Consider the following 11,485-nt stretch of genomic DNA (forward strand, 5'->3'; position numbering starts at 1 on the left):
GATGTAAAGTCTGTACCAATTGAGAACAGAATTGTTTAACTCCAGCTTCCACTTGCTTGTTGCAATTGCAAAAAAAAGAAATTCAGAATGCAAGGAAAATAAAGAACAGTGTCTTTGATTTTAGGTTGTATTGAACAGCTGAGTCCTTGATTTTAGTGAACTGAGTGGAACATGCTAATTCTCTGCAGGGGGTTGGTGTATCAGGTTAGACAAACAAGTGCCAGGACAAGGCAAAACTTTTAAATGATGAGGAGATAGCTGACTGCCAGTTCTTCTGTAGGGTACATTGATCATATCTGATGCTACATTATAGGTACTGGTACCTGACTTAGTCACGAAGAAAATGCCTATGCTTGCAAAGTTGAAAACCACAAATATTCCTCTAGGCATTGGTTAAGGAGACTACCCTTTGGAAGATGAGAATGTTTTCACAGCAAAGGCAACCTTCACCAGTTGCCAGGCTTCTTTTTCTTTTCTTTTTTAAACTGTATATAAACTTAAAGAAATGAACAATGATGTCTGTCTTCGTAAGGCAGGTTGGTCAAAGAAGGTGTTGTAGCATCCCAAAGAAAGGCAAACCTTATCTGCCAGTGTCTAGCATGTCTTCTACTGTGCTATATAATAGGAGTTTCCACTTGACACTACAAGAATGTCCTTGCTTTGTTTCTTCAATCTGCTGTTTTCTTTTTGATCTTGCAGTCCTCCATTTTTATTTATTTTTTTTTATTCTGGGAAGCTGTGAAATCTGGTTGAGAAGATGATGGGCCAGTTTTTCAATATGGTTTTGTTTTGGGTTTTTTTAAATTTTCCGTGACATTTTTGGAAGATATAAGCATATCTGCAGTGTTCTGGAACTAAAGTATTAAAGTGTCCTCAGCAATTCATGTAAGGTATTCCCTTCTATTAGTCACTACTGTGGTATTCTGTGAGAAATCTTTTGCATTGGTTATCTGAAATTGTAATTCAGAACATAACTTCAGAAATAACATTTGATAAAACTGATTTATTGCTGTTTCTTAGATTACTCCATTCCTTGGGGAAGATCAGATTACTTGATGTTGGTAGCTGCTTTAATCCATTCCTGAAGTTTGAAGAATTTCTGACAGTTGGCATAGATATTGTTCCAGCTGTTGAGGTATGTAATGTTTGAATTAAATATAAACTTGATTCTCAGATATTTTAGAATACCTCAAAATGACTGTAAAAAAATATTTAATGCTTAGTATGTATCTCAAGTATCTGTGCTTTAAAAGGAACAGTGGCCCTCCTACTGCATCCTTTCCCATGAATAGGATCTAAACTGTAGGGGTTTTTTGAAACATAATTTATTTTCAAGAGTTGTGCCTTTATAATGCAGTTGTGAATCTTAAAATTGGAAAATTTTCATAGGCACCTCTTAGTGGCATTTCAGATTAGTCCTTGCTGCTTCAAAGGCATAAATAAAAATTGAGTAGGCTTATCCTCAGGCACAAACCTCTCAGAAGCTGAATTTGCTGACAGAAGGAAATGATCAGTGACTGTATTTCTTGAATTTTTGGGGGGGTGTTTTAGTAACCAGAACCTTGCTATAAGGAGGCTTTTCAGTTTATTTTTATAAATATTACTGAAGTTTCACAGTCCTCAAGACAAATTTATCAGCACTTTTGGGGTAAATTGTTTCATTTTCTCTAGGTAGAAACATTAAGATGCATTAATTCTGCTATAATCCAGTGCTATTTCTGTCTTTTCCTCTTGACCCAACTTTTGCCATTCCTAATGGCGTTCACCAACCAATCAAAATGACAAAGTGGAATTAAAATTAAAAGATACAGAAAGGAATGCATTTCTGACAGAAAACACTAAAATCTTAGACCATACACATCTTGGCCACTTAGATTTGAAAGTCAATTTATCTTAAAATCAGTGGCCTAAGCTAATCAGTAATCTCTAATCCCTAGAAGTGGGGAGGTAGGAAGTGTTGGAGTACAATAATACAGTTCACTTGAAAGTAATGGTCTCTTATTTTCTGCAGTGTGGGTTACATGCTACATGCTTGGTATTTTGTTGTGAGCACCAGGTTTAGTCCACTAAGACCTAATTTATATTCTTTCATATGTATTTAGAGATAATGAAAAATATTCTTGGAAAAAAATCAGAGTATGATAAAGTGCTTTTTAAAGCAATTCAATATTAGTCTCATCTAAAACAGAAATTAACTTAAGTGGACTCCATCTTGCCTAATTTGAAGAATTAGCCTCAGTTGCCCAAAGGTGGTTGCCTTCCACCACCGAAGAGACTGCAGAGCCTTGGGCACAACACAGGATGCAAAGGAGAGATGTGCCAGTGAAGTGGCAGCCTGTGGCATCTAAAGTGGTGATACTTGGCAAGTAAATTTCCAGCTAGGATACATAGATCATGGGTGTCTCCATCTTGGAGTCTGTGTTCCAATTGAAGTTTGTGGAGTTCTTCTAAAAATAGTCAGTGAAAGCTAAATATCTGCTGTTTCATAGTGAGGTGAACCCTGTTCCACCTTGTGGGCTCTACTGACTGCCTCTTCAGTGAGTATAATATGCACCTGAATTTATATGAGCTGAGTCTGGCCATTAATTTTTGGTTTATGCATAGTTAATATTTTGCTATTTAGTCTATTGTGCTGTGTTTATAACAAAATTACTTTTGTTCTCATGAAAATCAATTTAAATGTATAGAGACCAAAACCACTATTGGAAGAGTCCCAGAAAGCTCGCTCCTATAGATGTAATGGAGGAATGTGAGTAATCCAGTCCAGCAGTCGGGTAGCTGCAGTTCCTGTGTACTAACCAGTTTTTCAGGCTCTTTCCCACTGTAGGGGAATGATAAGATAATTGATTTCTTGTCATTTGACATACTTAGTACCATAGTTTAATAAGAACTCATGAAAGTGCTACTGTACAGACCAGTGTAGTTCCTGTGAGGCCTGTCTCAGCCGCATCACCTTCTCTTGCTTCCATCTCATGTGTTCAGGGCCCCTGCAGCCTAGCTAGCAAGTGTTCTTGGAGTGACGTGGAGTAGTTTGTGCACTCCAGTGCATCTGCTGGAATAAGCTTAGGCCCATTTCCAAAGGAGAATTAGTAAGACATGTTGTATTCAGGATTACCCTACTTTGAGCTACATCAGCACCATAACCCCTTGACTAAGTGTATCTTTAGGCCAGCAGTTGTCTGAGCTGATCTAAGATTTCAAAATAGATCCAGAGGGTTCTTATGGTAGGTAGTGTCATCTTTTGACATGAAAAACTGATCTCATAGAATCAAGGAATGGTTTGGGTTGGAAGAGGGAAAGAGGTTGGAAGGAACCTTAGAGATCATCTAGTTCCAGTTCCTATAACACAGGAGTTGAAAACAGAAGAACTGGAAAAATCTCACTTAGCAGATAGACAAGATACCAAAATACTTTTTGAAACACATTGAAGCATAAAGGCTTCTTTAGGAAGTCAGTTTCTCAAAAAATGTTGAATGGAGCATTAAATAATTCCTTCTTCAGTCAATACAAAATTGTTTTCTGCACGGAGAGAGTGATCAAGCATTGGAATGGGCTGCCCAGGGAAGTAGTGGATTCTCCGTCCCTGGAGCTATTTAAAAAGAGACTGCATGTGGCACTCAGTGCCACAGTCTAGCAACCGCAACGGTGGTAAAAGGGTTGGACTCGATGATCTCTGAGGTCCCTTCCAACCCAGCCAATTCTATGATTCTATGATTCTATGATATGGAAATGCTGTGGATATAGACTTGAGTAGCTGAGTAAAATATTTGAGCTAAATAAGAGAAATAAGAAGGCTGTAATTGTGGAAGAACTAGGAGAGGATCTGAGATATTAGATCTACAGTAAAAGACTGCTTAGAATTTGTTTCATCTAGAGAGAATGTTTACTGTAGAGTTTCAAATGTGGAAATACATTTCCATTAATAAGTTTTGTGTTTTCAGGCAGGGTGAGCAAACTGCACCAAGGAAAGGTTAATATTTTCTTTAGCTAGGCATTGCTCACTTATTTTCAATGTCATGAAGCATGCAAGAAAAAGGGAAACTGAGACTGGGGTAAGAAGAGCAGTTTTTTTCCTGACCTGGTGTTTTTGTTAACATTCCTTCAAACAGTCTGCTTATAGTACAAATATTCCAGAATAAAATTAGCAGTGCTTCTATTCTTAGAGGAGTTTGTCTATATAACAACAACAAAAAAAATTTAAGGCAAAATTGGAATGAAAGGAGAACTTTCACTTTGGCAAAATCCAAATACAATTACACACTGCTGGGAAGCATGCTGAATATACAGTTGATGTATTGGAGTAAATATAGTCAGAGACAAAAAAAATAGGCTAGAAATGTACTAGGATTAAAAATGACAATGTACAAGTAAGATTTTTTTCTTAAATGTCAGTGGATGCATTGACATGTGACTGCTTGCTGTTTGGTGTCTAGAAAGACTTTAATATCAATTCAAGACTTGAATATCTGGAGTTTAGCAGCAGTTTCCAGTTTAGCAGCATTTTTGTCTTAAAATTGCCTGCAGAGTTCAATTTCCACCTGAAAAATACCTTAGTCTTCAGATTGTCTTAAATGTTATTTCTACTGTTTTAGGAGTATTTTAGGAGTATTTTTCCACTACTGAGAAACATGTGCAATCTAAATTGGTTTTTTGACTGTGTATAGGTAACCTCTATCTTTAAGTCTTGCTTGTAAGTAAAATTATTCTTTGAAGCACTTCTTCTTTTAAAACTTACAAGAGAATATCAGGAAGTTACTGCTGTTATTTTCCTGTTCTAAATATTAAAAAGAAGCAGAACATAAACTTGCAGGTATAATGGTTACAATTAGATTTCTTGATTATAGTCACATACTTTAGGTCTCTTTCTTGGGGGTTTTTTGGGGTTTTTTTCATATTTATAGAATCATAGAATTACTTGGGTTGGAATGGACCTTAAAGATCATCTAGTTGCAGCCCTCCTGCATGTGCAGGGACACCTCCCACTAGATCATGCTTCTCCAAGCCCCATCCAACCTGGCCTTGAACACTTTCAGGGATCAGGCAGCTCCAACTTCCTTGGGCAACCTGTTCCAGCATCTCAACACCCTCACAGGAAAGAATTTTTTCTTAATGTCTAACCTAAATCCACCCTCTTCAAGTTTTAAGCCATTGCCCCTTGTCCTCTCACTACACATTTGTGCAAAAAGCCCTACCCTAGATTTATTGTAGACTCCTTTCACGTATTGGAAAGCTGCTATAAAACCACCTTGGAGCCTCCTCTAGGCTGAACAACCTGAGCTTGCTCAGGCTGTCTTCATAGGACAAGTGCTCCAGCCTTCTGATCATTTTTGTGGCTCTCCTGTAGGTACACTCAAAGAGCTCTGTGTCCTTCTGCTGTTGGGGACTCCAGAACTGGACACAGTACCCCAGGTGGGGTCTCACAAGAGCAGAGTAGAGGGGGAGAATCACCTCCCTTGACCTGCTGTCTGTGCTTCTTTTGATGCAGCCCAGGACACAGTTGGCTCTCTGGGCTGCAAGTGCACATTGATGGCTAATGTTAAGGTTCTGGTCCACCATCACCCTCAAGTCCTTCTCCTCAGTGCTGTCCACAATGCTGTCTCCTCCCAACCCAATCCCATGGGATTGCCTCAACCCAGTGGCAGAACCTTGCACTTGGCCTTGTTCAACTTTATGCAGTTTGCACAAGCCCAGTTCTCAAGCCTTTTGGGTCCTTCTGGGTGGCATCCCTTCCCGTGTGCTGACACAGTTTGGTGTTGTCAGCAAACTTTTTGAGGGTGCACTGTCCATGTCTCCAGCAAAGATGCTGAATAGCACTGGTCTGAGCAGTGACCCTTGAGAAGCCCCACACATCACACATCTCCGTTTGCACTCTGAGCCACTGATCTCAACTCTTTGGGTGCAGCCATCTAGCCAGTTTCTTATCCAATAAATGGGCTGTCCATTGAACCCAAATTGTTTCAGTTTAGAGACCAGAATGTCATGCAATATTGAAAGCCAAGATTAAAGTTACTGAAAAAAGGAAATCATTATTTTTTTTTAGCATTGATTACTTTTTCCAATTCACTGTATAATCTCAGAAGATAATAGGATTTTATAGAAATAGCATTCTCTTCTACTTGGAAACAATTGAGCATATCAATTGCTGTATGAATACCTTCACAATAGTGTTCTAGTGATCATATATTTGAATATTGTTTTATAAAACACAAAGTATTTGCGTGGTATGAAAAGACAACGGATCAACTCTACCTTTCAGATGTACTCCACAGAATGCTTTGTCTGCTTTCTTGTTCATCTACCTGTTTAGAATTTCTGTTGTTAACTGCATATTCTCTAGGCATTAAGAACAATGTTGTTGCTATGACATAAAAAAAACCCCTGTGTGTTAATACCTTTATGAAAGAATTCAGTCCTGGGTTTAGATGAATATAAAGTAATAAAACTTAAACATAGTAAATATGGTACTATTACTCTTAATTTTTTTAATACTCTGTGATTAAGGGTGTTAATATCTTATTCTCCTGAATGTTGTATCATGTTGTCATTTCCTGTCTTTGAGAGCTTGAGTGCACAAGTGATCAACAGATTAATTTAGAGCCTTTACCTCACTTTGATAATTGTCCAAATGTCTACTGCCACACTTTGCTTTACAGCAAGGTTAGAACATTGACCTGTATCTGCTGCTAAGCACTTAGTGTACTGACTTTCTCATGTAGATTGCCTTGCTGTAGCTGCTTTGTGTCTGTAGCAGTAAAGAAGGACACTTTTTTAATCAAGTGGCCAAATCACTAAGTTTCTTGGATTCTTTTCAAAGAACAGATAGAAATACTGAGAGATCTAATTTATTTTCTAATTACTGATTTCAGGTTTACAAAAACCTGTAAAAGGTTTCCTGCATACACAGAAACAAAGGCAATGTAGACTGGAGTTCTTAAATAATTTGTGAGATAGCTGGTATGACACTTTGTTCTATGTGGGCTTCCTTCTATTTTGTTGTGTTTGGTGTGGGTTTTTTTAATAAACTGTTCTAAGCTGTCAGAATTACTGCACATCTTAAATTTTGCTATGCAATTGTGAAAGCTGGCTACAAATAATTAAATTGTGAAAGAGGAGTTAAATCAATATTATAGATTGTTTGATTTATTAGGGAGAGGAATGTTCAGCAGGCTTGACATTTCCTCAAGGAAATTGAGAGGTTATCATTGATTTTCTCTGGGCTTGGACTGTACTTGCTCTTTAAGCTAAGCTTGATGTTTGTTTGGTTTATGTTTTTCTTATTCCACCAGAGCGTATACAAATGTGATTTCCTAAACCTTCAAATTCAGCAACCTCTCCAGCTGGCACAAGACGCTATAGACGCCTTCCTGAAGCAACTGAAAAATCCCATTGACTCGCTCCCTGGAGAACTGTTCCATGTTGTTGTTTTCTCTCTTCTTCTTTCTTACTTTCCATCACCCTATCAGCGATGGATATGCTGCAAGAAGGCCCATGAACTGCTGGTATTAAATGGCTTATTGCTTGTCATAACTCCTGATTCATCTCATCAGAATCGCCGGGCTATGATGATGAAGAGCTGGAAGATTGCCATAGAGTCCTTGGGTTTTAAACGCTTCAAGTATTCCAAGTTTTCTCATATGCATCTGATGGCATTTAGGAAAACTTCCCTGCAAACAACAAGTGACTTGGTTAGCAGGAACTACCCAGGAATGTTGTATATCCCCCAGGATTTCAACAGTATAGAGGATGAAGAGTATTCCAACACCTCCTCCTATGTCCGCTCAGATACAGAGGATGAACAGCTAGCCTATGGTTTTATGGAGCTACCTGATGCTCCTTATGACTCAGACTCTGGAGAAAGCCAGTCTAGTTCAATTCCTTTCTATGAGCTAGAAGATCCTATATTGCTTCTAAGTTAATGTAGTCATTGAAATGCCCTTAGGGTCAAACCTCTTGCTTAACTAATTTTGCTATACTAACATGGGCTCAACACACAAAAAAATGGTTTGCATAAAGAAAATGCAAAGGTTTACAGAGTTTGCTATTTTTTTCTACTTTTGGATTTTAAAATTTATTCTTGTATGGAAGTGAAAAAATACAAGTTTTATGCAAATGACTGATGTCATAGCATAAATTGCTGTTACTTTCTTTAGACTTATATCACTAATTTTTTTTTTTTCAGAAAGGTACCATTCTTTTCTTTAGTGCTGTGAAGTGTGGATTCTATTTAATTTGCTACATGTTGTTTCAATATTTTAACTCGGTGTGGTTGAGCTTAAGGCACTGGAGTTGGTGGGCTTCTGAGAAGTTTATGTAGGAAGAAACAATTTGCACTTTAATTAAATGTGCAGATAGGTTAAGACACTTGGTTACACATGTCCCTTCTTAATTATGGAACAAAACTTTCTTCCAGATTTTGTTTCACTCTGGTTGAGCCTGGGCTGGAGAAAGTAATGCTTGCACATTTGATTTTTGTTTATTGCAGCCCTCTTGAGGTAACACCAAATCAAGATAACACCAAAACACTGGAATATACTCATCCGTAGTTATACATGCTGTGTAATTTCATTGCATAAATAGTAGTTAGAGAGGAGATTTCTGCAGAGGTTATCCCTCCCCAGAGGAGTATGGTACGTCTAGGCAATTATGTTTCACTTCATAGCTGGAACATGGTTTTGCAACTTCATGAGTGCACAAGCACTAACATATATCAGTATTTCTGCAATGATGGTGTTCTGTATTCTCTTCAAACTGTGTTTTTGGGGGGACGGGGTGGGTTTTGTCATGTTTTAAAGTAAATTATTTATGCATTTTAAAACCAAGCTTTTTCTTTAAATGTACTTATTTGTAGAGTTCCCAAGTTAACACAGTAATTACAGACCAATTTCATAAAAAAAAAAACCAAAACCCCAAACATAATTATACAGGTTTTTCAAGGATACACATTTGCACAAAGATGTGTATTCAAATCACACAAGTGAGGTTAACTAATTGTTTGTTTATTTGGACCCCAAAATCTTCTATTTAGTTAAATAAAAACTCCATAGCTGTCTGAAAACTGGTCTGCACTATAAGGAGATGAAACAGAAGTGTTTTACATCTATTAAGTTTTTTTAACTTGTGTAATAAATTTGTGAGGTTTTGCAGGGAAAAAAAAAGTAATAATAAATCTGTTCAGTGGTAGAAATAGGGGATTCAGTATTAGTTTAGCTTAGATTTCCCTCCACTTCTAATAATGGCCAGAGTTGTTGGGTTCAAATGTTAGGCTGTTAAATCTATCTGTAAGTGCCTAATAATGATCTGAACTAGGTGCCACATCATGGTTTTAAGACTGACTTCAGCAAATGGTAGAAAAGGCTAATATGTAGTTTTCACAGGTGGTTGGGATAAAATCTGTCTTACACCATATTAACCTACCATGTTGTGTTGATAATACAGAAGTTACCAGATAAACTTGAGTGTGGATTTTACTGTGGTTGCTACAAAAATGAAACTTACTCCCTCCATTGAAGTTTTGCACTGAAAGTGTCACGGTTTTACCTGTTTTTCTTTTCTACTGTTTCCTACAGAGTCATCCCACATTGGTCCTGCTTACACTCAAACATGATCTGGACTGTAATGCTTTATTCTTTAGCATAAGTTTTTTGTGTCTCTTTAATTTAAAGCATCCCCTAATACCAGATTCAAATTTGTTACTCGGTCTGAATGATATCTATACCAAACGATTATATTCTGATCTGAAAAAAAAAAAAAACCCAAAACCAAAAAACTTACAAGTATCATGGTTGGCTTTCCTAATTTTTACAGAGAATGCTTCTCTAATCCAATACACAGTAGCTTCGGAATTGGCTATAAGTCAGTATTTGCATTGCCACTTCACTTTTCCAAAAATGTTTGTCACTCAAAGCCTCTCTTCCTCCCAGTTAAACTATTGACTCCAGCTATGCTCACAGTAAAGCTAAAATATTGGTGCTATAAATTCAGATGTTTATGGAAATGTAATGTGTGCATATTTCAAAGTGTACCTAACATTTTGACTGATACTCCTTGTACAAAAGTCATATTCCAGCTAGCCTACTTGTTGGCATTGGTTAATGCAAACTGGTTTATGATTCATTCCAAAAAGCAATTCAGGCCAAGATGTATCCTTTTAAAAGAGTAACATATAAAAATTAAGCCTTTTGGGCAGGTTGTGGTTTAGGGACCTGAAATTCATAACAGTTTGGTTTTCTTGCTGCTCATTCTGAATACCTGAAGTGTTCCTTTTTTTTTTTTTTTTTCTTTTTTTTCCTTTTTTTTTTTGTGATGGAGGAGGAAAGTGTGATTTACAGGTTTACGTAAAATAAAGTGCTGATGTCGGGAGTTATTGGATATTTGGCTGTGCTGCCAGAAGAATGTTTCTAGGTTATGAAATATTTGAAAATTGTGACTGCAAAAGATCTCTTGTTCTTAAGGTGCTGGAGGGGAAAAGAAAGAAAATGTGTATTTGCATTTCTGTTGTCTTTATGTCACTACTTTTTGTGAACAAAGCACATTTATTAAAAAAAAAAAAAAAAGAAAACCAACTTAGAACCTTTTCTAAAAAATTGTTTCTTTGAGTTGGAGATGTCCTTTTTTTTTGTTTCCTGTGTAATTCGTTAATTCGTTTGTGCTGAAACCCAGTGAAATCAATGCGTACTTATACTCCATATTGTCAAGAAAACAGTTATTTGGGTTTGTTTTATAAACAACTGAATTACCCTAAAGATGTTAAATTTGGCACTTTAGCATCTACATCTCTGTTGTGGTCTTTGCCATGGAAAGGTTTTTGGAGTTCCTCCAGCTTACCCTATCATCATGTTTCTTTTCTGGGTAACTGAGGCAGGAAAGCCAGGCTGTCCCAGTGCCTCTGTTCTGTGTCCAGCTGCCAGCAGTCAGCAGAGTGCTTCTTGATGGGGGTGAGGAAGGGGCTGGTTGCCCAGGGAGGGACTGCAGGAACAAGGGACCTAAATCTGCATCAGGCCAGACTTGTGCAGTCCAATGAGGCCCTGGGGCAGCAGCAGTCTAAACTACCTACGGTTGGCCTAACCTATTAAGATCCAGAAACTTCTTGCTCTTGCCCACATGCCTGCAAGGGCAAATTCAGAACTCTTCCCAGCATAGTGTTGTGGAACACTGATGGTTGACAAAGGGTGAAGGGTACTGCAGAGCCATGAAACCTTTTGGTGGGGAAGCGGTCAGCCCGGGACTGGAGTCCTCTCCATGGAAGGCTGTTGGTAGCAAACCATGGGAAAGACTGGAGAGGGATCTGTTTGGGGGTGGTTTTTTGTTTTTTTCTTTTTTTGTTCTTCTAGCCTATTAACATTGCCATTTTGTGTGTGTGGAGAATGTGCTTTCACTTGTGCCAAACACAGAATCACTTGGGTTGGGACAGAGCTTTGAGCCCCAGCACACAGCCGAGTCCAGCAGTAAACCACGTCCCGAAGCACCACCTCTACACATCTAAATC

At 37.9% G+C, this 11,485-nt stretch overlaps 1 protein-coding gene across 1 annotated transcript in view; it reads left to right on the forward strand.

The window, feature by feature from the left end:
• Positions 1–10,766, forward strand: part of BMT2 (base methyltransferase of 25S rRNA 2 homolog) — a 33,515-nt gene extending 22,749 nt beyond the window's left edge. The window contains exons 4-5 of the mRNA XM_030469083.1: positions 1,021–1,135; positions 7,287–10,766. Coding sequence (XP_030324943.1) covers positions 1,021–1,135; positions 7,287–7,916 — 745 coding nt within the window. The 3' untranslated portion in view covers positions 7,917–10,766. The remainder of the gene's footprint in view (positions 1–1,020; positions 1,136–7,286) is intronic.
• Positions 10,767–11,485: the final 719 nt, after the last annotated feature.

This window comes from Calypte anna, chromosome 1 (assembly GCF_003957555.1).
Source record: "Calypte anna isolate BGI_N300 chromosome 1, bCalAnn1_v1.p, whole genome shotgun sequence".
NCBI lineage: Eukaryota > Metazoa > Chordata > Aves > Apodiformes > Trochilidae > Calypte > Calypte anna.